A 26,546-nucleotide genomic window follows, 5' to 3' on the forward strand; every position below is an offset into this window, starting at 1 on the left:
CCGAAGGAACGGCCAAAGTGACCATCACATCGTGTTGTTGTTGTTGTTGTTGTTGTTGTTGTTGTTGTTGTTGTTGTACACGGAGACTTGCAGCAAGCGTAGGAGTAGTAAATTGTGATGGATTTCTACAGACTTTCAAGATAAATTGATAGACCCCCGAATCGAGGCGTCTACGGCAGCTTTCCGGATCCCCGGAACAGGACCAAGGCACGTGGCATTTTCCGCGAGTAGATGCACGAGCTTGTCAAGATCGACAGTAATTCGAGAGGTTTTTGCAATAACCTGGGCAGTCTGATGATTGAAGTCCGACTGCAGGACACCGCCCATAGCGGTTGAACGGAGTTGGCTGTTGGCAGAACGCAGCCATCGTCTCCGCCCCGGAAGCCCGAAAACTGAATAGTCTGCCGGCTCATGGCCATGAAAATCAGCCGATAAAGATACAGAAGGGCGTTGCTCCATGCTGTCTAGTTGTGACGGGGTATTGTCGTTAATAGCCTGGGCCATTTCCCCTCCTGCTACAGCCCCTGGCAGGGCGAGTATAGGTATGCTCTGCTCGCTGTCTGGAACAAATGGTTGATACATAGTGTCGTCTGTAGATGTGCCGTTCGAGACGGTGTTGCGCAGATAGATTCCTCGCTCTTCCAGGTACTCCTCCACATCCATGGCCTCGAGCCATTCTCCTTGCAGGGGCGCAAAGTTTGTGTCTAGCATTGTCCTTGTTTTGCCTCTCACGATCTGCTGCACCAACGGAGCTGGCGCTCTTAACACGGCCTTAGTCCCACCTTCAACAACGCGGTACATGTGTGGTAGCCGGGGAGTGGAGTGTAGCGGATACTGGAAATCAGCTACGGAAGGATGAAATAGCGACAGACCTCGCAGAGAATTGACCATTAGGGCCTCTTCACCAAGCAGTTGAAGAGGAAGAGCCAAAGCCGGGGATTGGCTCCCATACACGGTGCTGTTAGATAAGATAGACACCACACGCTCGAAGCAGGCTCGAATGACCCTTGCTGACACTGGAATCTGGTTGGAAGTGTTCGTCCGCAGAGATATGATCGTAGCCCCGGAATCTACGGTGACTGACTGATGTGGAGCAAGCACTCCAGGTGCTTGTTGACGAGAGCTGGGGCCCGAATCCTCCGGAGCATGCGGCAAGGGAAAGACCTTGTTCGTGCCAGATGCAATAGCAGCCATTTGTGTCACTGCATCGTTCAGATGAAAGAGAACATCCGGCGAATTTCGAATCTGCGAGATATCGAGAATACGCCGATGGAGTGTGGAAAAGGTTGCCAATGCGTTGTCTAGAGCACTGTTAAGCTCTTCAGCCCGGATCCTTTTGGATTCTTGTGCCTCTTGTTTCCGGGCACGGTATGACCTCTGTGCGAGACGCATCCGTAGCCTCTTCTTCTGGAGCGAGCGTGCCCTCATTAGCTTGGTTCAGGTGAAGCGAAGCAGGCGGGTCGGGTCTTTTTGTCACGCACACACTGACCTGCTGACTATTGACCACGTCTTGTCCGTCTTGGATTGGAGGACGGCCACGACGAGCCGTTTGCGATTCCCCCATTTCTGTCAACTGGGTAGGAAGGATTGAGGTGTCGACGAGAAAGATGCGCTGACCAGGTAGCGAGTGGTCAGGATCGAGGGGCGGGGGCTGTCCCGATCGTTGATAAATCAGTGCGACAAATTGCGGAGACCCTACTCCGTAGTCTGGGCGCCAGTATCAGTCGCCCAGCCCTATGAGGTTAGTCCTTCCGGGCGGAATAAATTTCATTCATTCATTCATCAGTCGCCCCTAGTCTGCCTTACCTTAGGTAATCAATCGGATGCAACCAACTCGCGGTTGAGGGTGTGGCGTCTGTTGGCAAATTGTAGGCCGTGGGGCGTGGGTCGTGAAGACAAATTGCGGGTCTGGGCTGGATTATCAACAAGGTTAGGTTTGCAGAGAGGAGGAGATGTGCGTCTGATGGGTAACAGTGGGCTCGGGTCCTAAAGCCGAGGGTCTATGGTATTATTATAGAGTTGGTCGTGACCGACAGATAGTACTAGGTATATAAATCATGTCTGCAGCGACCAGAAAACTTATCCCTTAGCCAAATAGAGCAGAATACTAGACAGGAACAATAACCAAAACAACTACAATTACAACGACACCAGCATCATCAACAACCATGAAGGAAGCATACATCAACAAGGACCTCAACGTCGAGATCCGCGACGTTCCCGTTCCTACAGCCGGGCCGGGCGAGCTGCTCATCCGCACAGTCGTGTCAGGCACAAACCCAAAGGACTGGAAAATGCCCAAACTAGTGGGTGGGGACCCAGCGAATCATGGTGACGATATCGCCGGCTACGTCGAGGCGGTCGGCGAAGGAGTCACGGGATTCCGCCCCGGTGACCGAGTTGCTGCCTTCCACCAGATGTTTACTCCCCATGGTAGCTACGCAGAGTACTCAGTAGTGGCCTCCTTGGCAGCATTTCATCTTCCCGATGCCACCTCCTTTGAAGGTACGAGTCTCTCCTTTGCATATATGATATATGCCTCCTTTCTAACAGGCAATCAGAGGGTGCCACGATCCCGCTTGCTGGCATGACTGCTGCTCTTGGCGTCTATCGGAGACTCCAGCTGCCTCTGCCATGGCACCCGGTCACTGTCCCAACGCCCCTGGTGGTCAACGGAGCTGCAACAGCTGTGGGAGCCTTCGCCATCAAGTTTGCAACCCTGTCTAATATTCATCCCATCATCGCCATCGCAGGAAAGGGCATTCCATTCGTGGAGACCTTGCTTGACAAGAGCAAGGGCGACATCGTCATCGACTACCGCCAGGGAGCCGATCACGTCAATGAGCAACTTCGTAAGGCCGCCGAAGGGCATGTTATCTCTTATGCCTACGACACTGTATCCGACAAGGCAAGCCTGGAGACGCTTTTTAAGGTCGTTTCTCCAGAGAACGGAAAGATTATGAGTGTCGTGCCAAAAGAGGATGAGGTAACTGAGGGAATCGCGGTGCTGGGATCTAATGCTGGCCTTATCCACGCGCCCACCAAAGAGGGAGCCAAGGTTGGGGATGCAGAATTCGGTGCCACCCTTTACAATCTGATTAGTCTTGGCCTGGCCGGCGGCTGGTTTTCGGGGCATCCTTACGAGGTTGCTAAGGGAGGACTGGCTGGACTGGAGGGTGCTTTGAAGGATCTCGAGGCGGGCAAGGCGTCTGCAAAGAAGTATGTCCTGCGCCTGGCGGAGACACCTGGGGTATCTAAGAAGTAGGCCAAGGTTTACTGGCTGCCGTATAGACAACCTGTTATCTAGTTCTCTTGCAATAGGCTGCCTCTATTTATCTCTATTACATATGTACGGTCTTTAGATAATCATAGATAGTAATGGGGCTCGCAATTACAATAGCTATAGAACGGCCCTCTCGCAGCGGATGAAAACACGATGCATATTGATAAGATTAGAAGACGATCGAAAGAGGTCCAGGCTAATATCGAACAACCACATGCGGCTCCAGAACCAGGCAGGGGAGATGGCAGGTGCCATCAAAATATCAACCCCAAGAATGCCAAATCCAAGGCTGAGAGAGAGATCAACGTCCTGTGGCAAACCATTCAGGCGCAGTACTGGATCCAGATTACTCCTTAAGACGCATCCCATTCATAGCCGCTCTGATGGCGCTGCGCAAGGGTCGTTGCCGGGCATATGGAACAATATACCGCTAGATTTGAGATTGCAGGGGGTCGACATCGTTATTTTTGGTGTAAAAGGATGGCGCGCATGTGGGTGAGGGACGTTACTCAATGCCGATCTTATCCTGGACAGTTGAGTCTATTTGTCAGGCTAGAGTCACTATTACTAATTATTAATTTGATGTGTGCATCTTGGTAATCGCGGCGGCATGCAGAGTGGGATGCAATCCCCAAACGTGCTACACGCCCTAAGGACTGCGCGTTCACGAAGACGAACCCATAAGCTATAAGTACAAAGAGTTTGTATTGATGGTGTCTGCAGAATAATCTCTACCAAACTGCAGTACATCCTGCAGTGACCCCAAACCCAGCAGACCAAACACATCATTGATTGCAAATCAGCTTGACTAAATATTCTCCGCCAGCAGCAGACAAGATGGCTGGCAAATCCGACATCAAACCCTTCAAGATAGCTGTCCCTGACTCCGCCATCAAGCTGCTGAAGAACAAGCTGGCAGTATCAACTTTTCCAGACGAGACAGAGTTCTCGGATGACTGGGCGTTTGGAGCCTCCCTCGGCGACATCAAACGGCTGGCCAACCGCTGGCAAGACGGCTTCGACTGGCGGAAGCACGAGGCAAAGCTCAACGAGCTGCCGCAGTTCACAACGGCCATATCTGTCAATGGATTTGATGATCTGAACCTCCACTTCGTGCATCAACTTAGCAGCAAGCCTGGGGCCATACCCCTGCTCTTCTGTCACGGATGTAAGTCAAACCACAGCAACTGCAGCACATACGATCGGGACTGACCACGGACAGGGCCGGGGAGCTTCCTTGAAGTTACCAAGATCTTGTCATTACTGACGGAGCCAGAGAATGGATAGGCTTTCCACGTCGTGGCTCCGTCTCTGCCCAACTTTGGTTTCTCAGACGGGGTGTCCAAGCCAGGATTCAGCATCCCGCAGTATGCCGAGGTGATGCACAATGTCATGCTGAAGCTTGGATACAAACAGTATGGTGAGACTCCCTACCCGGGTGCCGAGATGCCCCTTCAACCGCCCTAACTGATGATATGTAGTCAATCAGGGTGGCGACTGGGGCTACAACATCACCAGGCTGATGGGCGTACTGTTTCCCGAGAGCTGCCTCGCAACGCACATCAACTTTGCTTACATCACAGAGCCACCGTTGACGAATGAGGCTCCGCTACAGGCAGCCAAGAGCGCGGTGCAGCCGTACACGGAAGAGGAAAAGGCCGGTATCGAGCGCTCGCAGTGGCTCCAGAAGGAAGGAATCGGCTACAACTTGCTCCAGTCAACGAAGCCATCGACGCTGGCGTTTGCGCTTCGCGACTCGCCCGTGGCTCTGTTGGCGTGGATCTACGAGAAGCTGCACGACTGGACCGACAGTTATCCATGGACCGACGATGAAGTTCTTACGTGGATCTCCATCTACCAGTTCTCCAAAGCAGGCCCTCAAGCAAGCGCCTACATTTACTACGAGAGCGAGCACTCTCACAAGGAGACGACGAAAAAGGGCTACGGGTACATCCCGGGAATCCACCTGGGTGTCTCGATATTCCCCAAGGACTTGGCAATTCCGCCGAGCGCCTGGGTGCCATCGTTGGGGCCGATAGTCTTTTTGAAGCGTCACCCGGAGGGTGGGCACTTTGCTGCGTATGAGAGACCGGAGGCGTTGGCGGAGGATCTGAGAGAGATGTTCAAACAGGACAAGTTGGATGAGGTAGTGAGAGGTCTGGCTAAGCTATGAGAGAGATGATTCGCAAAACTGCAAGCTGCCTAGGACAATTCAGATTGTCTTTGATATGCCTCCCGTTACACTCTATGCATGGAGAGAAATGTAGACCTGGATGTCCCCCATGGTGTCGCAGGGTTGGGGCCTCGGAGCCAGCGCGCCTAATGTAGTGGTACACCCAAGTTGACCAAGGAGCTGTTGCACAGCCCTTTCAGCAGCCATTCCAGTGACAAACAGTGACGTTGAGCAAGGTAGAACCGAATTCAATAGTACCTGTACCTCCGCCCAACACCCGGGGCATCGGAATTATGTAGCAGCTCGGCATTATTTGCATCTACAAAATAGTGACGCTTTCTTCTGCTTCGTCTTGTTTCCCACTAAAACAGGTCAATCTCCGCTCTCAAACCATGGCGACGTCGTCCAAGGATCAGGCGAACGACCAGGAGAAGCAGAAGCTCAGTGCTCTGTGATCGGTTCTCGCCGGTTCGACCGACGGCGCCGTGGAAATTGTTTAACGTCGCATGCCCTGACACCTGGATATCCTGCCCATACACCTGCCAGAGTACGTATGGGAGACTACGAGGGCTGTCACGGAACGCTTGCTCAAGGGCGTGTGGAGTTCTTTGGTGCTGTCTCTTCACGCCCAGGCTGAAAGTGACGGGCAGACCTGTCAGGAACAGACGTCAAGAAATCGGCGGTGTTCCTGCTCGGGTCAGTTACAGAACCTTACTGTCGTGGAGGCACCAGAATCTCAAGTCCTCAAAGTATTTCTTAGCCTCATCGGCAGGCCCTTGGAAGAGCATGCGGCCCTCGTCCATCACCAAGACCTTGTCCAGCTCGTAAATCGACTCCCCAGCATGGTAGAGAGTCACGACTGTTGTTTTTCCAGTGACATCTGTGTACACGCGGAGGGATTTCGCAAACTTCAATGCGGTACTCGCATCCAGTCCGCTCAAGCTCGATTTCCATTATGATACCGCCCGCAGTATGGCCTGGGTAAAGATGCAGCGTGATTCCTTGGAAAAGCTCACACGCCGCTCCGGAGAATGTCTTCCAATTCAACCGGTCGACTAGAAGGTAGTCAGGCTGGTAGGTCCCCTTCTCTATGCCTGTGGCAGTCGCCCAAAAGGCTTTTTTGAGCTCTTCTTCGTGACACCAGATTTCCACATCTAATCAAGTCAGTATTTAAACTCTTGGCAGAAAGGCAGAATGTCAAACATACCAGAATTTAAAAAATGCTCCAGTCCTCCAGCGTGATCCTGGTGTAGGTGACTCATCACGACTGCCTTGACGTCTGATATGTCTCGGGCCCCCGTGGCTTTGATTGCCTCGGGCAGCCCGTGAATCTGCTTATCCCAGATCCTGGGAGTACACTCAAGGGCCTGCTGCCCCCAGCTCGCAATGGCATCCTCGCACGAGCCTGTGTCGAAGAGGATGAGCCCAACGTCAGGGTGGTAGACCAATGCCGCAAGCATGATGAGGTTTCGTCGCTCGTGCTGCTGCGGAGGCAGCTGAGCTGGGAATATGTTGGCGCCGGAAAGAACAACAGCAGAATCTATGTCGAGATAACCGAGATTCAACAGCTAGGAATGTGAGCCATCAATCGTGGAAGAGGCTTTGTTTCTTACCCATAGTTTGGCACCACTTGGTAACGTTGTCGGTGAGTGTGTCATGCTGAGGGTACCGTACACTGTTGAGATTAGAAATGCACAATGTCTGGCAACATGAGGCACAAGACCGAGGAGGTCTTTTGATCGATGCATCTAGGCCCACAGACACGACATGATGAGAGAGATCTGCATTGTATTCATAAGCTGTAGTGACTCAACATCGGTGCGTATCTTGCAGCTAGAATCGCACCTTGACACCCTAGTAAAGCTCTGATGCCACAAAATGGCCGCAGACCTGTACTTCTGAAGCCATCGTAGACCACCAGGCAGCTATTCCGATCCTTGGCTGCGGGGAAGCTGACCAGGCGCAGGGCGAGGCTAGCAGGGATCCTCCACTTCCTCTTCCCATGTTCAATATTAATCAAAGTCTACAGCCCACCTTTATGCAACCTGCTGACAGCCCGTGCACTTCAGCGCCACCGCTATTGCTGCTAGTTCCACTGTGTACGGATTCTGCTCGTCTCCGGGCCCGAGAGTGAAGGAATAGCTGGCAACCACCTCGCCTGCGCTGTTGCGAGCCGCAGACCGACCGACCGGCAATTGTCATCAGACCGACCGACTGGAGCTACCGGTCGGATTGGGTGGTCTGAGTTGGTCTGGGTTAGGGGTTTCTAGGGCTCCCATTGGCCGACTCAGCCTCGACTCCCCTCGTGCCACCCCCACTCCTTTTGCGGGTGCAAGTTCGCAGTGCCAAATTAAGTGGGGCATAGAAAAGGTAGCCAATGAGAGCATCAGCTAATCAGACCCAGACCGGCCGCGTTGCTAACCCAGACAGACCTAGACAGCGAAGCCTTACAGCCAAGACCGACCGACCGAAGGGGTCGGTCTAGGTCTGTCGGTTTGTTAGCCACACTGAGCCTGTTTGTCGCGATAGCAAATTTGCTTGCCGCACGACCTGTATGTTTGGCTTCCACTTTTCGTCGTCCGACGCAGCTTTTTCTCCCAAGAAGAAGGACAAATTCCCAATCTTTGTTCGTGAGCATTTAATCATGGCTTCCCGTTGCACTGTCCACTTTTTGCATCGGAAGAGGAAGTGTTCAATCGTCTCTGCTGCTTGTCCACAATCGCATATGTCCGATTCCGCTGCCCCTCTCCTGTGAAGATAACTGTTCAGTCGCACCATCCCGGTCCGAAGCTGGGCTATCACGTCCGATTCTTTTCTTTTCAGTGAGTCGTATAGTGCACGGCTGTGCTTGCCCAGCAGCGCCTTGTCGATAGCAACGTCTAGCTCGCAGAAGGGCGGCATAGTAGGAATGGGAGGCGTCGTGTGCGACGCGACTCGCAATAGCGCCAGGTAGGACGTTCCCTTCTGCGTCTAGCACTGCAGTTCGGTTGGCGTTGTCCACCTTCACCGGGTAGAGCTGGTCTCTCATCACCCTCACTCCCACGACCACCGTCTTCTGCGCGGCTTCCTTGACCTGCTTCAATTCGTTTTCATCTCTGCAGATGACCTTGACTCGCTCTGTGTTCCGGGCATCCCTTACAACGGCGGCGCATCTTCAGGCCGCCTGGCCATCCTTCGTCCTCATCTCATTTTCGATGGCTTTCCGGATTGGTCCTAGCTGTGCACAGTCTCTGTTCCCTTCTTCGACCCGCGACGTGTAAATCGTGCAATAGAGCTCATTTGCCAAGGACGATGCCAAGGTGTTGTTGGAGACGTTCGTCCTCACATTGCCAGGCTCGGATGAGGGTGATGAACACTTGACGTCAGCGAAAGAGACCGGCGGGGTAGCCGGGGGGCGCGCTGGGATAGCTTCAAGCAGCTCGTGTGCCCGCTTCAGGTCATGGCCCATCTGCTGCTTGGTGTCATCAAATCGTTGGCTCTACCGTCACGGGGAGGCATTTCCAACCCTCTGTGTTTATCGCACGACAGGATGTTTTCTGAATAGTTGCAGTATTCAATCTTCAAGGTCGGTCCGACTAGCGAGCGCGTAAGGGATGGCAGAGTACAGTCGTGGATCTCTCATTTGAGGCTCCGGAACTTATACAGTCAATGACGTTGCGAGATTGACTTCATTGGACCCCGATGTCATGAAAATATCTCATCTACCTACCTAGATTCCGTAAGCAGAGTAACGGTTCTGATTTTCTAGAGAACACCAATCTACAACACCAAACCCTTGTCCAAATAATATCAGAAGTCTTCTCAACCACTGCAATCATGGCTGACCAGTCCAACGGCAACCTCAACCAGCATGACCGCCCGAGTTTCGATACGTACGACAAGGAGGATCGTGAGGGCTGACTTGCACGTGTAGACAGGGACTCATCAGCTCACACGTCGAGTAAATCAATGGTGCCGGAGAGGTAAATTGCACCGGGAGGGCTGTCAAAGCCTTACACCATCTGAAACTAACACGGGCAGCATCCCCGGCTCCCTTGCCTGGATATCTTCGGGCGAGCAAGACTAGGCCCACGCCCAGTCCGTCATGAAGACCGTCACCGAGGGCCGCGATCCTGCCACCCAAGGGCACGGCAAAGCTGAGGAGCTGGCCGGGAAAGTCTTTAACTGCGAGGGCATGCCGGAGGAGGGTGCTACGAGTGCGAAGGAGTAATACTATGATCATCTGAATTAGACTGCCCCACAGGGCAGGCGTCTTTCTATCGCTAGGGAAATCTGTAACGGCAATCACGGGTAACGATTTGACGAAGAGTGTTCAAACATGTTTATCTCGTAAGTATTCTAGTCTCATGAACGTGCCATGTGAACTGGATCAGATACCCAGGGCCTGGATAATGGCATTGGCCACACCATAGGACGACGCTGGGTTCTGGCCCGTGATGAGCTTTCCATCAACAATAACTTTCTCCCCAAACGGGCCCTCGGTTGACTTAACATAGTTACCGCCACTAACCTCGTTGAGCTTATCCTCGAGACTAAAGTCCAGCTCCCCAGTGAATTGAGTTATTTCCTCGGCAACATTGTCAAGGCCCGTCACCAGCTTATTCTCAAGAATCAGCTTGCCGTCTGCGGTCTTGGCATTGATAAATGCCGCTGGACCGTGGCATACGGCAGAGATGACTTTGTCCTGGGCGTGGAAGTCGCGCAACAGGGCTAGCGAGTTCTCGTCAAAGGCGAGATCGAACATGGGGCCGTGGCCACCGGGGTAGAAGACAGCGTCGAAGTCGGAGGCGCGGCCGGCAAGGTCAGATAGTTTGAGGGTGTTCTTCCAGACGTCCGATTGGTTCTCGTAAAAGTCCTTGCAGACGGGATCTTCCTTGAAGTACTCGACCGAGGTGGGGTCGATAGGTGCCTCACCGCCCTTGGGGGAGGCGTAAGTGAGGTCGACCTTGGAGTTCAGAACGTGCCATGGGTGGGCGAGCTCAGGCTTCACGTTACCAATTAATATCAACGGAAGGTCGCGAAGATATAAGCATATTCAACTTACTAGATACCAGCCGATCTGCTTGCCCGACTTGGGGACCTTATCGACGGACGTGAGAATGACGAGAACGTTGGGCCTGGCCATTGTGATTTGATGCGAGAATATTGAGTATAGAATGAGGTAGGGAACAGTGGTAAGTGAAGATCAAGTGCTGAGGTATGCGTAGGATTCATCTCAACCAAGTGAAGCTGGAGATTGTCGGTGGTATTTATTCTATCCATTGCTACTCATCATCCTGCGCCGCCCTTGTAGAGCCATGTGCCGTGGCTTGGGCAGCGCATCTGCTCACGTCATGCCGCGATTCATGATTTGAAGCTCCCTCCAATCGCAGTGTGTCTTCTGGGCTTCGAGAAAGCAGCCGAAACCCGGAGTTGGTCCCGTATCAGGACGGAGCCTGTATTGGTAATCGAGAACAGGAGTCCGAACGCGGATATAGCGGCATCTCTCGAGATGTCACCGGACTCGCCAAATTAATGTCCAAGAGCATCACGGAGTTTACCGGATATCATAGAAACATCATAGTAGCTGACCAATGTCTTCAGCTCGCCTGAATTCATCAAGTGTCCCATGTCGGGAGATTTCTTAGACCTTGACTGACTGAGACGACCGGGGGTCGAAGCACTTAGAAGTAAGTGAGGGGAAGGGAAATTCATTGGATGCCCCGGCGGGGAAGGTTCAACTGCCGAAGCTCCTGCTTTAGGGCTGATAAACACAGTTTTACTGCCCAATCAAAAGCCAGATCGCTGCACCTCCACAACCCAACCCCTTCATTGGTTCAGCTGGCTTATGCTATTAACTATCTTAATAATCGTCAATTTAGCCTTGCGCTAACCCACCAAACTCCACCCTTCCTCGACCCATCCCGCCCGCGAAGTTTCTCGTCGCGGCCTGCGCCTACTCTCCCCAATTCCAATGCGCTTCTCTCAACTCTCATAATGGCGCAGGCTCGAGGCCACCGGATCGAGCCTGGTGGGGTTCCTTGGGGATGCCAAAACACGGCCAAGGAGGAGCTAGAAAGCCTCAACGATTACGCAAGCTCCCTCTGCTTTTAGATACTTATCCCAGCCTTTCTCGGGTTCGGTTCCGCAGTACCAGGAATGCTATTCCTTTAAGAATATAGCTAGATTAGGCAAGTAGCCATGGCTCTATTAATTGGCCCGTATGTTCTAATTAAGCTTTAGCATTGCCAGTTGTGTTTGCTGATGGCCCGGAGAAACATCGGGTATTTAGCAGTCGGGGATTCCCCCCGATAGCAGAACTTGGGCGCTAAGTAGAGGTGAATGCCCAAGCAGTGCTGTCATTCGGCATTTCACCTGCTCTGAGCGAAAACGGGGGCGGTCGGTCGGACTGATGAACCAAAGCGACAAATTGTGGAGACGCTTGACTCCATATTTGTAATGTAATCAGGTCACTCGACAAGTTGATGACGTGATGTTTTTGGGGCTCTGAAGACAAATTGCGGGTCTCGGCCTGCATTAGTTAGTTAGTGTACAGATGTCGCTTTCAAAAGTCGTCGGCAACGCTAATAAACGCCACATCATTTAACCCCTGTAACTACTTTCCGATACGTGATACTCAGGTTGACTAGCAGGTACGCTCCCTAAATTCTTTATAACCTTAGGGGTCATCAGGGAAGGTTATTTTTAATTAGCGACTAGATCCTACTATGCTCTGATGGCGTTTAGTGGGTTCACGTGTGTTCTAAGTACCCCTTTGTATTTATCCCTAGTGTGGCGTGGTCATTGCTTTTTCTTGACCGAAAACTTTTGAAAGCTTCCTCCGTAGGTTGTGATGATCTCTTTTGAGGGAAGTACCTAGGTTGGCAGTCATTAGTTCCATCCTTAACTCCGGGCCAAACGTAAGCTTCCCGCCTCGCCAGTCTGTCAGAGGGACCCAGGGGTTGGCGGCGTATTTGATCGAATGTGAGATGCTGCGCCTCGAGCCACCGCTCGACTTCCCCGCTGCGGAAGTCGTGGGCTTTGGCACGTCGGCACATGAGCCGCAGACATGCCTCATCCATGTATGTACGACCGAGGTTCCCTCGCCCGGCACATGCCGTAGCAGAATATCCTTGGAGGCGTGTGGAAAGAGCCTGAGAGCGGGCAGGAACAGGCCTAAACACGCCAGCTTGGCAAACGACGGGCCGATGCCATCCAGAAAGTTCCTTTATTAGTTGGAGATATTTGTAATTATGGATCGTTTCGCATTACTCGTGAAACAAGTGGACGTTGAAAAGGCATAAATACGCTCCGAGGCCAAGGAGTTCAACGCTTTTATTAATTTCAGCCCATCAACCATTTCACTCGCAATCAACAATCTACTCCTTCACCATGCTCTTCCCACAGATTCTCACCTTGGCTTTCGTCACAGCTATTTTTCCTGTGGCCATCGCGCTGCAGCTCCCAGACTACCGGGCCTTGAAAACGTCACTCAATTCGACCGTACTCGAGGTCACCTTCCATAACCCAGACGCTCCTGTCGTCAACCTTTGGAGTCAGGACACCCAAGACGAGCTCACGGACCTTGTCGAGAGACTTCAGAGTGATAATGAAACTAAGGTCGTCATTTTCAAGAGCGATGTTCCGAGATTCTTCATCGCCCACCTTGATCTGGAGATACTTGCCGGACCTAATAGTACGTAATAAGGAAGGCTTTTCGACTTGGCCGCATCTTTCATCCCATGTACGTAAAATAACAGCCTTATAGCCAATTTTATCTACACATTCGCAACCCTTCTTTATAATATCACAACCCTTCGACAAGTTACGATTGGTGCCGTAGAAGGCAGAGCACGGGGAGCAGGAAGCGAACTACTGTCGGCTCTGGATATGCGCTTTGCAACCAGGACTGACACTCTTATTGCGCAGCCAGAACTTGGGGTGGGCCTAATCCCAGGTGGCGGCGGTAGCCAATTTCTTACCAATCTGATCGGCCGCGGGCGCGCCATGGAGTATATTCTAGCCGCCAAGGACATTACTGCGTCAGAGGCTGAAAAGATTGGTTGGGTTAACAAGGCGTTCGAGACTTCGGCGGATATGTACGCCTACGTTGACCAGCTGACTTCTCGGCTCCGACTGTTCCCCTTGACGGCTTTACACGAAGCGAAGAAATCCATCAACCGCATTTCAGCCCCGACCTTTGAGGACATTTATGCGGAGGCGGTCGCGTTCTCTAAGCAGGTAGCTGATCCCCTTACACAACAGGCGATGCAGAGATCAGCCGCTGTGTTTGGCAACATGTCGCTATTGGAGGCGGAGTTGAATCTGTCCGACTGGGCGCCTGCATTTTACCAGTAATGCCGGACACACAACCAGTGGAGGAGCAAAGGTTCGACTGAGAGAAATCCACGGTTGAATTCAGAATATAATGTCAAAACCCCTCCTTTGGGCCACCCAAAAAAAACCATAACCCTAACCCTACCCTATCTTCAACCCTACTTTTCAACCCTTCGCGCTGCAGCTACATATAGTCTTTTACTGTACTCGATAATTCAGGGGCACTAGATTTATCTATATATATATATTTTTTTTTTATCGTCAGCTTTAACATGGGCCCTTTGAATAGCCTCAGTATCGTCAAGTTTCGAATTTCATATCGAAATATGGAGGTTAGGGTTCCCGCGTGAGTTCGGAGGACAAAGGTTGTTCGAAACAGAACAAAAGTGAGATATATGATAGAGCAAGAGAAACGCAACTCAACTAAGTTCCTCGTGAGTAGTTTTAGATGCTTCTATACCCTGTATTAATCAAAGGTTCTTTACTTTATATGTTGGCTGCTGCACTTATAAATTATTCCGGCCAATCTATTAGGTGACAGCTGGGTGCCAAGCTTCCCTGAAGCTGATAGTGGCACACTACATATTGCTGTTGTCGTCAATAGCTCAGGAAGGAGCTTGGTAACCAGAGATGTCAGCTTGATAGGAACTTTAGAAGTCAAGCATGCCAACAAATTTACTAGGAATCGAGGATGATTCCGTTCTTGGAGAATGAATTCGTGTTCAGCGACTGGGTTTCATCCGGGTTGTCCATTGCCATAGCTTTCGCCAAGGGTCTCACGATGTGGCAACGAGCAAACTTGCAGGACGCCCGATTAGATATATCGGTTACAGAACAGGGAGGCACTGTCGCGCAAGATCTAGAAAACATTTGCCGATCGCTTTTCAGCGGGCTGCGTGTCGTGAGGCTAAGGATTCAGACCAAAATTTTATCACGCCTCCCCTTCGCGTATCACGAACACAGCGGCAACGTGGTCAAAGACTCCGCCTTTGGACCAATTCTCGATTTCTCTTGCCTCGGCCTTCTGCAGCTTGAAGGCGCTGGAAATTCTAGAAGTCGACATAGTGGAATGCAGATGGAGTACAGGTACTAAATTGGAGTGGTGTCGAGCACTTTAAAGTCGCGTAAACGACAAAACGACTAAAGGGCGGTGTATTCGAGTAGTGGGTGTGGAATGCCCGGCGACATGAGATCCCGAATAGTTGACCTGTTTCCTACAAGCTTGCAATAGGTATTGTTTACAGGGTTTCATAGATGCCGCTTTGCTCAAGGGGCTGGATGTTGGAACTAGACGATTTGTGGACGTTTTTGTGAGATAATTATAATGTAGGTTACAAGACGAGCTTTCACTACCTACTCCAACAGGCATACCTGTAATTTGGTCTGGTGACGATCAGCTCATCAGTCTTCAGTGCTGTGGAAGGAAGGATTGTTGACCAAATGCCGTGATGAGATGTGGATTATAAAATTAAAAGGCCATTGCTTTGAGAGGCTGTTCTTGAGAAGCCAGTCGTGGGATACCGAAACTGCTGGTGCATCCTGGGGCTAAGCCAGAGCAAAGCGCGAGACGCGCGTCCTATACGTGCTCCGACTTTGACAATGTCAAGAATTGGCGGCAGTCGAGAAGTTAGATAATGGTTTCAGCCGATTCGGAAAACAGATCTCAATCTCTTCTTGTATCAGAGAATTAATCGGAACAAAAGGACTACCGATGAGGGCAAATTCATTTTACATGGCCAGCAACCGTTCTCTTCTTGCACCAGGCGGGGAGCCTGGGGTTTTCTTAAGCTCTACCTGATAACAATTCTCCACCGATTCTGAGCTGCATGTCCTAACTCTTCCAGCCAATCTCCAGTACGTCCTTGACAGAGTTTGTCTTAATATTGGGAAATAAATGGCTAACAGCCTGCTCTTGCTTATAGTTCATGAGGCCCTGGTCAAAGAAAAGCCCGAAAGCGGCACACATGCTGTGAAAAGCTTCTCTGGGGAAAACTGCATAAACTGGCACCTGGCCTGGAAGCTCAGTGACTTTACCAGATTTCAGCATGTCAAGTGAATCATGGACAATGTCGAATTTCTCCCCTACAGCAGTTCGTTAACGCTCATGAATTAAGCAGTTAACTATGAGATAATAATTTGCAAAATGTAGAGATTTATGCGTTGGCGTATCAACTCACCAAGAACTTCAGCAGTGGCAACGAATTCGTTCCAAGTAACCTTATCTCCAATCACATATGACACTTTCTCCCACTTATCAAGGGTCAGAAGTGCTGCTGTGAACTTCGCAACATCACCAGAATACGTGAATACAACTGGAGTATCACCCGGGCCTGGAATGGCAGCCTTCCTGGCTAGCATATCAACGACCAGGGCCGAAGGGCTTAGATAAGACTTTATCTTGCGCATGCCCCAGTAATCGAGGAAAAATCCATTGCAGACAATGGTCCATTCGAGCTGCGTTTTCTCGGGCGCTTCTTCGGCTGCGATTTTTGGTGCAGCTAAGGGGAAGGACCAGTGTCTGAAAGTTGCCATCAGCTTTAGTATATGCTATACTCGAGCACAGCTGGATATTATGGATACATACTCAGGCCATACTTAGCACCGAAGCCGCTTGGGATGAATCTTCGGGTAATTTTGGACTTCTCGGCAGCCCGGATTAAATTGTTCTCGTATTCGAGAGGCGTCGAGACGCCTAGCGCCGAAAGCACCGTTTGGACATTTTCGTCTTGAAACAGCGTAACAAGAGATTCGACGTCGGAGTAATCGATGGCTATGATGCGTGCCAGTGGCCGAGAGATACGGCATCAAGTTGTCTAAGATTGGGAAGCAATTCAAGCATTGAGCCAGCGTTGCCATTGTTAACGAAAAAGTGATAGAGAACACAAAGATTGAAAGATTGAAGGGGAAGGAAAGGGGGAGGGCAGCGCAACCTCGGACTTTCCTCTTTTTCCGTTTCAAAGACTAGTTTTTCCCAATGTCTACCTCCATGTTGAGCAAGATTACCACGTCGATCCAGGGCTTAGAAAGCCTCGTCGACGGTTTCAATGCGGATCAACACACAGAGGATGAAATGACCGAACTCAAGAGACTCGGAGAGAGACTTCAGGAGATGGGATCCTCACTTGTTAAAAAGACAGTGAAGGATGATAATCTCAAAGCTTGTGAAGCCTGCTCAATGCAAAGATTAGAGGTGGAACGTCAGACTACGGACGTGATTTCTAGCGGACGAGTCAGGGTACCATCTCTATTCGTGCGAACAATCGGCACAATCTTTAATGGCCCAGGTGTCACAACCACCCCAACCAACCAAAGAAGGTGCGAAAGAATTCGTGGCTTGAGGCCAGACGCGATAATCTGCTGGGCACTTTCGCTTAGGCCCTATGCCTGGAGTGGAAACAAAATGCGGAACGATGTCTTTAACTACCTTGTTGAATCTATTGACACAAAATCGACAAGGGCATGGCCGCACATGGTTCACCGGCTCCTAGAATACGATGGAGAAATTTAGTATAATCAGCATTGTCGCGAGGTTGGGATAATGACTGCGCGTGCGACCTACGAAAAAGCAAGGAGCATAAGGCATTGCTGTCAATTGGCTGGGCCGAGACGAATGAGCGTCGAGAGGAAGTACGACGGAGAGTACTGTCAAATCCATATCGACCTGAACAAATCCGGAGCCGGAATCAAGATTTTCTCCAAGAGTGGGAGAGATTCAACCAGCGACTGCATGGGAATTCATCGGGCACTGCGGGGCAGCCTTGAGCTTGACACAGCAGGCTGCAAGATCAAGAAGCGGTGCATCCTGGAGGGCGAGCTGCTGGTATGGAACGACAACGGGAGAATCGAGCCTTTCCACAAAATCCGCAGACATGTAAAACGATCGGGACGGTTTCTTGAAGCTGCTCGAGATTCGCCCGTCGAATCGGGCGAGCATCTTATGATCATATTCTACGATATTCTATTATTAGATGATATTATATATAGCTTAGAGACTTATAATAAATAGCAATAATTACTTTAATCTCTGGTCTGTTATATTTCGGGTTGGACTGATATTGGGTCTTGTAAAGTAATTAAATTCTTATTTTTTAATATAGTAGAATAGCTTAGTAAGATATTTATTTAAGCTATTATATAATAGTAAGAAGAATTTATACTTAAAGATTATAATAATCTTTACTTCTTATTTAATAAAAGTAAGCTATTTATTAAGTTTAAGAAAGATTATATTCTAGGCCTTAATAATATTATAAATTTTATTATTATTAGGGGATATTATAATATAAAAGATAAATATAAGCTTAATATTAATAGCTTATAATAAATATTATTCTATATTAGGTATATTAAAAATAAGAATAAGATCTACTATTTTAATATTAAGCTGAGATTTTATATAATATATATGATAAGCTTGCATGATAAATAAGTATGTGTAATACTTATATTGTATAGCTAAAAAGGTAAACTTAGAATTCTCTAAAATAGGCTATATAGTTTTTAAAAATCCAAAAAAAGAGTTTTCAAGTATTTAACTAAGAATGAAACTATATAGCTATTTATTTAGATTTTTAAAAAAAATCCTTTATATAGTAATTACTAATTATACAGTGTGAATAAGATTTTTATTAATAAGTATATAAGTAAATTCTCTAAAAATATAAAAAAAACTTTTATTAAATATTTATCCTTTAATAAAGCTAACTTTCAAGTTTAAGCTCTTTTACTCTCATTTTGAATTATAGAGAATTTTATAAAAAAGTTATCTTTTAAGGTGTAAATACTAAGAAATTGCAAAATGTCACGCAACCTTATTTGTTACGCAAGCTTATTATATACGTTAATTAATATAATTAATAGATATAATATCTTAAAAGAAAATATTATATACCTTAACTACTATAAATACTTTATATAAGTACTATTTACTAAGTTTATACCTAAGTTTAATATCCTTTTAAAACCCGCATGGAGGCTGCAGCTAGTAGAGCTATTTAAATATCCGTTTATAGTAGAGGTAGTTAGTGCTGGCTTTAACAGGCCTGCGAATGTTGGGTACTTTACTCTGCGATTTCCACGAGTATTGAAAGTTTATGAGGATCGCTCGTTTAGAGTAGAGATACCGGATGACGGAGAATAGGAAGAGGAAAGTTGGCTTGGGAGACTGCGAGTCTACAAGCACCTAGTTGACAGATAGAGGACTAGCTCTCCCAGCGACGATTCAGTTTCTGTCGCCGATAGTTGTGCAGGCAGGCAAAGGAACCGGCAACAGGAGAAGTTGGAGACAGTTGTTGACTCCCAGTGCCTTGATAATATTTCCCTGGGTTCGTCATAGCGGAAGATAACTCCAGAGGTTGCCTTGTATGGTAATTCAGCCGTCAAACGAGCAAAGTGGGAGTAAACAGGCACAACACTTCCAGAAGCTTGGCATTTTGTTGATGGTCCAATGACCAAGCACTCACGGCGTCTTGAGGCAGTGTCCTAGTTCCTGTTCGTTGGCTAGGATCTTTTGTCGGACGAGTTTGTTTCGAAGCCGAATGGCGAAGCCTGTGGCTGTGTGGTGGATATCCGGGATATCGATAAGTATCAGACCTAACATTTTGTAGGTAGCCTCACGCAGGGCGTAGTTGGTGACAGATTTCGCCCATTCCTGGTGCTCTTCTGGAGCTCGGATGAGGATGCGGATGTCTTCTGTGGGTCGGGTTTGGGTTATATGGCACCCATGGCCCGTGCGTAAGCGCATGGGTAGGCTTTAAGAGTGTTACCGAGTGGTACCGACGAGAGCGACGGTGGGAATGCGACAGTTGTAGAATTAAATGGGTGTCAAGAGTTCAACGATAGTCTCTCTTGAAGAAAAGATAAGCAATAGGGGTTTGTATTGCTGGATCTTGGAATAATAAGATGGCTCCGTTATTGATCCAGCCAGTTGTCAGCAAGTGCCGCTGATCACTTGCTGACCGCTGAATGTCGAGTGTCCAGCTAAATTGCTTTACTCTAGCAACTCCTGATCTGATGCCTTTTTCTCAAATTGCCAGTTTTCTGCGTGCAGGTCTCGAGGGTCTCAACGTGTCCTGCGCGCTATGCCAAAGTGCTGCTGACGGCATTCTCTTTTGAGAATCTCCTATGCATGTCCTTCCAAGGCCGTTCTTATCCTCCATGCGAATGAGCAGGCCGACTTGTCGGCTGTAATGGCTGTTCTTATGCTTGTGAAAGAGCTGGGGAAACAAAGATCAGGAAGACAGAATGAGAAACTTCGAGCGTGCAGGGGAAGTGACCAGGTTGGAAGGACACAAGGCCGCCTTTGATGAGAAGGTACTGCTGCCCACGTTTTGGCGCTGTCGATGAATGGCAAAGTCCGTTTCTGCTCCCCTGCTCCAGCGATCCGTGTCGCGCGGGACGTAACGGCCGCCGATTTTGCAGGTACCGGTATTGGAAGCAAGTATTTCAACTTCAAGTTTCTGCCGTCAAGACATGAATCATGTAACTGGCGCTGCTGTTTAAACTTGATGTTCCAGAGTCAGTGACTCCCCTCGAACGGCAGCCAATAATACGGAACAGTGGCGGGGGGGGGGGGCATAAGGTGGGCGTACTACCGGTACGTTGCGAAAACGCCTCCTCGGCACTCGACCACGGAAGTTCCCCGTGTGTCGACCGAATCGCTACAAGGAGTCTACGCAGGGGTTGCAGAAATTAAGATCAGCCTCAACTGTCAATTCAACTTAATCAGGTCTCGGTAGTATCCAAGATCGCCTGTCGGGAAAACCTTCCCACCCCCGGTTCGACCCTTCATATGACCAGGGTCAGGCATCTATCGAATCGAATGTAACCCTGGTAGATTCGAATCGAATCGAATGCCAAGACTCGATCGAATTCGATTCGAATTCGATCGAACAGATGACTAATCTGGTGCACGTAGACAACATCACAGGACATCGTGACTTCGCAAGGGACGTCTCAGGAGGCAGTGAAATTCATAAATTGCAGGTCTCGGCCGATTAAATTTCACTTGTCTACTTCGCCGACGCAAGTGCGTCAAGCTATTGGTTATGACTGAGACTAAGCAGCGGCAGTGCAGGCGTGTGTATCCCGGCATTACTCCATGATCAAATGCATTGAGCCTGTTGGAGATCACAAGTGTGAGGCGACCAAGTCGGTGGCAAGGTGTGGAAGAAGGAGGAACATTCTACAAGAGATCGTGCCTGTACATAAACAGTGGTTCCCCTACTGCACATTTAGTATGAATCAAGCATTTAATATCTTCTCATTTCAACAGAGCCATCGCGAGCATCTCCCTCTTCACCCGGTTTCTCAACGGCGCCAACATCCTTCCTGCACTACTAAAGGCCCTCTCCCTCTCTGAAGACGACGATGGGATATTGAGCATATCAACAGCCAAGAGAGACAGCCGCGGGTAGCGATAGGCGTTGATTTTCCACTAGCCAATTGGACAGGAACGGGAGACCAAACGGGTATCGCATATCGTGTGCGTGAAATTCGCGAGGTCGCCAGTGTCGTGGAACTGATGAACTCGTATGATGATCCAGTCAGGTCCCTCTATTCGTCTCCTTCTTTCGGTCCATTCTGGTGCCGTCGAAGAATCGACTGTTGGACTCTTTATGGTCTGATGCACGTGAGGTGGAATAGTGGGGACTGAAGTTGACGGTCGGCGTGGAAGCACTGCGGGGTGCCTGCGGAGTCGCTGGTACAGCACTTCACTGGTAATTGACGCTTGGTTTACTTGCTGGTCAAAGAGGGTAGTCGGACAAATGGACGACGAATTACAGGAGACCTACCCCAAATTGACCAGTGAGTAAAATATTTTGTGATATCCCCGTTTTCAACCGCCAGATGGAAGGCAAGGGTAGTATCAGCATAGCGCAGTCGCTGATGACTTTCAATACAGCGTTCGCAGTCCAGATGTAGAGATTTCGACAGGTTCGTCGAAATGGCCAAGGAAACTGCCTTCTTCGAAAGGATATGCCCTCGTCACTAGGCGAAACTTCCCTTCGCACAGCACTATCGTGCTCTTTTCCCTTTGTCCCTGCTTTCTTTAGTTCGCCTTGTTCCGGCCACGCGGAGGATGTGGCAGCATCCCTCGCCTACCCGAGCCGCTGTCTGACTGCTCGCTGTAGACCGCACCAGAGGCCTCTTACGAGGAACTGCTAACACAGCGGCGTCACTGCCGCGCCTGCACACCCCGCTAACGGGCACCAGGCTCTAACGTGAGCGTCTCCGAGCCGATGTCATGATAGATGGTGTTTTATTTATTTTTCGCGGAGGGAATGACGTTATGGAGGTGCTAATCTCGTGTGACGAGCGAGGCCCCACTGACTCCTGTATTGTACCCAAATCATTAGATTTCCACCAGCCTAGCACGTCCTGTGCCTCTTCTAGGGGACCTGAGCGACCGTATCGCTGGACAGAAAGTGTACATACATACATACATAATGTCAGACGGACCGATAGGAAAAGTCAGCTCTGCCTAAGATTTAATCCGTACCGGGGTTTTCCTTCGAACCTAGATAGAGACTTTCAACCTAGATGACCCTGATGACCCTCAACAACCTAGATGATCCTCAACAACCTAGATCATCGGCTAGGGTCGGAATCACTAGGTCAGGGATATCTGGCCTCTAGATCAAGGATATCTGGCCTCATCAAAGGCATCTGGATCAGTCAGATCCCTAGGTATAAATAGCTAGCTTTCTCCCTTCCTAGACCAAAAGACAAGATCATCCATCGTCCCAAGCTGTCTCAACCAATCCAACTTGTCTGATACATAAGCAGCAATAGCTCAACTGTCCCCTGTAATGTATGAGTCGTATTGTGTTTGCTGCTGTTTTGGGGAACGACGTCCTCGCGCTGACAGACTTTCTTACGCTGGGTTCAAGCCTTCAAGGGCCCGCTGGGGAACCTTGGCTCCCTCTTTGGTGGGCGTCGGCTTTAGCACCCGAGCCCGCTGTTACCTATCAGTCGCATATCTCCTCTGGGGCTAGATAAATCCAAGTGTCAACTCAGTAGCTTGATATTATCCCATACTACTAATTTAGCATAGAGCCGTCTTTTACTTTAATATAGTGTGATGGTCGGGTCTAACCTAAGGGTATAGGGTAGGTCCGAGGCGTGTGGTGTATAATCGAGTGGATCAGGACGTTGTAGTGAGTAATGTAGGTTACGGTCTGGTAATAGTAGAATGGTAGATTTAATATAACTAAGTATATTAATAGCTGGTAAGGCTATCTATCTATAAAAGTGCTAAATAAGTATTTATATACTAGTAATATTTATGCAGGCTTATTGAGTAAGGGTAAGTCTGGTCTTATAGCTTATCTGGGGGGAGTAAGTTAGATGCTCTGGCTTACTTATATAGGGTAAGTTTAGAATTTATATTAGGTGAAAAAGTAGGTATATTATAGTTTTACTAGTTATAATTACTTAATTTTAACTTAGGCTGTAATATAATATCTCTTCTTCTATTAATTATATTTTATAGCTATATTTAAGATTATTTCTTATATATATATTAATATATTATTAACTTATTTTTTTAATTATTTTAATATATTAATAAAATATCTAATTAAATCTTAAAGTATTTTTTAAAATTCTATAATATTCTTAAAATTATAATAAGTAAATTAATTATAGCTACTTTTATAGAAGGCTTTAAGATATTAATTTCTACTATAAACTTATTAGTTCTTATTATTATTATTAAGAAATTTAACTTTAAAGTAATATTTTATTCTTATTATATTATCTATAGGTATATATATAAGATACTAAATAATAATTCTAAGAAATATAGTTTTTATATTAATAAGAGTTATTCTTATAATAAAATTAATATTTCTTTTTATTTATATAAGTTTTTAATTAAATTTAGTTATATTGTTTTTTTTATTAAAATAATAATAGTAACTTAAGTTATCTTTAAGATAAAGTATCTTAATAATATAAAGTTAGAGTTAGAGGAGGAGTTTCTTAAGAAGTAAGCTACTCTTTAAGCTACTTAGGCTAAGTTTAACTAATTTCTAAACTTTCTAGAATATACTTACTATTAATATCAGTTTTTAATTATAACAGTTAGGTCTAATTCAAAAGTATAGAATAGGTCTAAGGCATATAATATATAATTAAGTAGATTAAAATATTATAATAAGTAATATAAGTTACAGTCTAGTAATAGTAGAATAGTAGATTTAATATAATTAAGTATATTAATAGCTAAGAAGCTTAAAGCTCTTATTTAAGAAATCTAAGATCCTATTTATATATATCTAGTCTATAAGTCAATTAGAGATATAAATGTTATAATTAATAGTAATCGGGCCTGAATTAGTAGTAATTGTATAAGGTAGAGTTCTAATTATATTAATATAAAGTAATGTAAAAAAGTAGGTATAGTTAGAATTTTACTAATTATAACTACTTAATCTTAATTTAGGTTGTAATATAATATCTTCTCTTTTATTAATCTTATTCTTAAGTTATATAAGTAAACTTAGTTATTTATCTTAAGATTAATTTGTAAATTTTCTATTTCTTCTTTTTTTATATTTTCTAGTTATAATACTAATAAATATTTAGTTATATAACTAAATTTAAAAAACCCACTACTAAATATATTACTTAAAATTATTATTTTTTATAGATTTTTATAGAGTTTATTAGTACTTTTAATTATATTATATTCTTATTATAAAAAAGAGATTTTTAATATAAGATTTCTCTATAATCTTTAATTAATATTAATTCTATATAAAAGCTAGTAAGTCTTATAATAGATATAACTTATTTATAGTTATTAGTAAGTACTTTTCTTAAATAATATAATTTTGATATTACTTAAATTAATATTCTTTTTAACTTAGAAAATTGCTATTAAAAAGAAGTACTTAAAGTATAAGAAAGAGAAGGCTAAGAAGAAGCTATTATAGCTTTAAGAGAAAATAAATAAAGTTTATTTAGAGATAAATATACAATTTATATATATCTCTTAATTGTATTATTAGAAGTATTAGGTAATTATAAAGAATCTTAATATAATTTATTAAAGTCTAGAGTCTATAAATACTTTAAAATAAGTAAAATAAGATAAAGTTACTACTAAGAAGTTATCTTATATTAATAGAACTTTTCAAGAGTATTTTATAGAAATAGTTAATGCTAGTTGGAATTTCTTAAATTTAAGCAATTATTTTTTACTTGCTTCTAGTATTACTAGTAAAAGTTTTTTAAAAGGTATTGTATATAGGTAATATTTTTTGCTGGTTTCTACTAGTTGTTACTTTTTAAGTAGTTTTTCTACTTAATAAGATACTTAATTTAGTTATTAATTCTTTATTTATTAAGAATCTTTTTAATTTTATATTTTTTAAATCTTTAACTTTTATTTTATATTTATTGCTAAATTTAGCTATAATATTCCCTTTTATACTTTTAAGAAGTAAGATATAGAAGATAGAATAAAGTCTGACTTTTAGTAATAAGTTTAAATAGTAGTTATTTTTTGAGATTTTTTTGAGATTTTTATAGAGGCTAATATATTTATAGTTTAGTTTTTTATTTTATTATTTTATTTTAATATTTTTTATTATAAGAAGAATTATATCTTTCTTCTAGAAGAATAATCTTTTTATTTTTTTTAGTTATAGTATTTTTTTATCTAGTTTCTAATAAATTCAAGTTTAATCTTTATTTCTTTATATAGATTTTTTAATTTTTCTATTATAAAAATAGCTTTAGAAATAATTAATTTATCTTAGCTTATTTAGTAGGTATTAGAGGTAAATTTAAAGTTAGTATATATTAGAGTAATCTTTATGCTTTTGTATATTAATATATTATAGCTTAGCTATATAATTAGAAGCTTCTTAACCTAGTTATTCTATTTGTAATTAATATAATACTAAAGATATTATTCTAGCATTTAATTTATTTATTCTATTTATCTATTAATTTATACTTAAAATGCTATAATAAGTTGGTAATTTAATTTTATATAGTCTATTAGACTTTGCTAAAACTTAAAAGTAAATAGTTATTCTTAATTAAAGAAAATTCTATTAGAAGTTTATAAATACTAATAATATTTTATAAGAAGATATAAGTAAATTACTCTATATTTATTAATTTCTAGTAGGATATAAAATAGGAAAATTTTATAAGTTTATTTATAATAATAAAAATGCTATTATATATAACTCTAGTTATAAATCTTCTAATAGGTAATTTTATAATAAAATTTATAGTAATAAATTCTAAGATTATTAGTAATTAGTAGAAGTTGTAATTCTCTATATAATTTATAGTATTAAGCCTTGGTTTTTTTCATATAATAGGTATTACTTAGTAATTTCTCTTATTACTCTCTTTATCTTAGAAATTAGTATATTATTCTAACTTATTAAGGTTTTATTAACTTTTTAATATCTATATAATAGAAGTTTATATATTTCTATATAAGTTAGTATTATAATTTCTAGAAACTTATAACTTATTTATTTTTTTATTTAAAAATAGCTTATTATTATATTATTATATTTTATTATAAAGTTTATTAATATTTATAATAATATAGGTATTTTGTAGGTTTTTCTTTTATTTTCTTAAGTATTTAGGTAATTATTAATTATATATTAAAGTATATTCTAAAGGCTATATATATTATATATTTTAGCAATAAGCTAGTATAGTATATTAATATTTTTATTATAAAATTCTTCTTTATATAATTCTTATACTCTCTAGTACTAGTAATAATAGAAAATA

General features: G+C 45.2%; 11 protein-coding genes across 11 annotated transcripts; 5 read left to right on the forward strand and 6 right to left on the reverse strand.

Moving 5' to 3' along the window:
- Positions 1–92: 92 nt before the first annotated feature.
- BGZ61DRAFT_468773 (uncharacterized protein) lies at positions 93–1,749 on the reverse strand. The gene is made up of 2 exons (XM_046247897.1): positions 1,490–1,749; positions 93–1,407 (listed from the first exon to the last, which is right to left on the reverse strand). The coding sequence occupies exons 1-2, from the start codon at positions 1,562–1,564 to the stop codon at positions 136–138; spliced, it is 1,347 nt and encodes a 448-aa protein (XP_046093693.1). The 5' UTR covers positions 1,565–1,749; the 3' UTR covers positions 93–135.
- Positions 1,750–2,168: 419 nt separating this feature from the next.
- BGZ61DRAFT_374993 (chaperonin 10-like protein) lies at positions 2,169–3,265 on the forward strand (the record flags this gene model as incomplete). The annotated part of the gene is made up of 2 exons (XM_046242378.1): positions 2,169–2,505; positions 2,562–3,265. 2 exons carry the CDS (start codon positions 2,169–2,171, stop codon positions 3,263–3,265), a joined length of 1,041 nt encoding a protein of 346 aa, XP_046093694.1.
- An 855-nt stretch (positions 3,266–4,120) lies between these two features.
- BGZ61DRAFT_576556 (Alpha/Beta hydrolase protein) lies at positions 4,121–5,663 on the forward strand (the record flags this gene model as incomplete). The annotated part of the gene is made up of 3 exons (XM_046256226.1): positions 4,121–4,451; positions 4,617–4,703; positions 4,765–5,663. The coding sequence occupies 3 exons, from the start codon at positions 4,121–4,123 to the stop codon at positions 5,454–5,456; spliced, it is 1,110 nt and encodes a 369-aa protein (XP_046093695.1). The 3' UTR covers positions 5,457–5,663.
- A 555-nt stretch (positions 5,664–6,218) lies between these two features.
- BGZ61DRAFT_375030 (uncharacterized protein) lies at positions 6,219–7,114 on the reverse strand (the record flags this gene model as incomplete). Its single annotated transcript, XM_046242382.1, has 3 exons — positions 6,219–6,610; positions 6,664–7,024; positions 7,070–7,114. The coding sequence occupies 3 exons, from the start codon at positions 7,112–7,114 to the stop codon at positions 6,219–6,221; spliced, it is 798 nt and encodes a 265-aa protein (XP_046093696.1).
- A 1,284-nt stretch (positions 7,115–8,398) lies between these two features.
- Positions 8,399–8,926, reverse strand: BGZ61DRAFT_229303 (uncharacterized protein). The gene has a single exon (XM_046238201.1). It carries the CDS (start codon positions 8,902–8,904, stop codon positions 8,611–8,613), a length of 294 nt encoding a protein of 97 aa, XP_046093697.1. The 5' UTR covers positions 8,905–8,926; the 3' UTR covers positions 8,399–8,610.
- Positions 8,927–9,825: 899 nt separating this feature from the next.
- On the reverse strand, positions 9,826–10,581 carry BGZ61DRAFT_541957 (class I glutamine amidotransferase-like protein; the record flags this gene model as incomplete). Its single annotated transcript, XM_046255118.1, has 2 exons — positions 9,826–10,440; positions 10,501–10,581. 2 exons carry the CDS (start codon positions 10,579–10,581, stop codon positions 9,826–9,828), a joined length of 696 nt encoding a protein of 231 aa, XP_046093698.1.
- Positions 10,582–12,827: 2,246 nt separating this feature from the next.
- On the forward strand, positions 12,828–13,793 carry BGZ61DRAFT_487602 (ClpP/crotonase-like domain-containing protein; the record flags this gene model as incomplete). Its single annotated transcript, XM_046249995.1, has 2 exons — positions 12,828–13,131; positions 13,204–13,793. The coding sequence occupies 2 exons, from the start codon at positions 12,828–12,830 to the stop codon at positions 13,791–13,793; spliced, it is 894 nt and encodes a 297-aa protein (XP_046093699.1).
- Positions 13,794–14,454: 661 nt separating this feature from the next.
- Positions 14,455–14,688, forward strand: BGZ61DRAFT_319499 (uncharacterized protein; the record flags this gene model as incomplete). Its single annotated transcript, XM_046238913.1, has 1 exon — positions 14,455–14,688. A coding segment is annotated over one exon (234 nt), but the record flags the coding sequence as incomplete, so codon positions are not given.
- Positions 14,689–15,603: 915 nt separating this feature from the next.
- Positions 15,604–16,555, reverse strand: BGZ61DRAFT_374999 (uncharacterized protein; the record flags this gene model as incomplete). Its single annotated transcript, XM_046242379.1, has 3 exons — positions 15,604–15,854; positions 15,950–16,290; positions 16,353–16,555. Coding segments are annotated over 3 exons (795 nt in total), but the record flags the coding sequence as incomplete, so codon positions are not given.
- A 203-nt stretch (positions 16,556–16,758) lies between these two features.
- Positions 16,759–17,280, forward strand: BGZ61DRAFT_375019 (uncharacterized protein; the record flags this gene model as incomplete). Its single annotated transcript, XM_046242380.1, has 1 exon — positions 16,759–17,280. One exon carries the CDS (start codon positions 16,759–16,761, stop codon positions 17,278–17,280), a length of 522 nt encoding a protein of 173 aa, XP_046093702.1.
- Positions 17,281–18,973: 1,693 nt separating this feature from the next.
- Positions 18,974–19,515, reverse strand: BGZ61DRAFT_487605 (uncharacterized protein; the record flags this gene model as incomplete). Its single annotated transcript, XM_046249996.1, has 2 exons — positions 18,974–19,130; positions 19,235–19,515. 2 exons carry the CDS (start codon positions 19,513–19,515, stop codon positions 18,974–18,976), a joined length of 438 nt encoding a protein of 145 aa, XP_046093703.1.
- Positions 19,516–26,546: the final 7,031 nt, after the last annotated feature.

The sequence above is a fragment of the Ilyonectria robusta genome, assembly GCF_021365365.1.
Source record: "Ilyonectria robusta strain PMI_751 chromosome Unknown BGZ61scaffold_82, whole genome shotgun sequence".
Taxonomy (NCBI): Eukaryota; Fungi; Ascomycota; class Sordariomycetes; order Hypocreales; family Nectriaceae; genus Ilyonectria; species Ilyonectria robusta.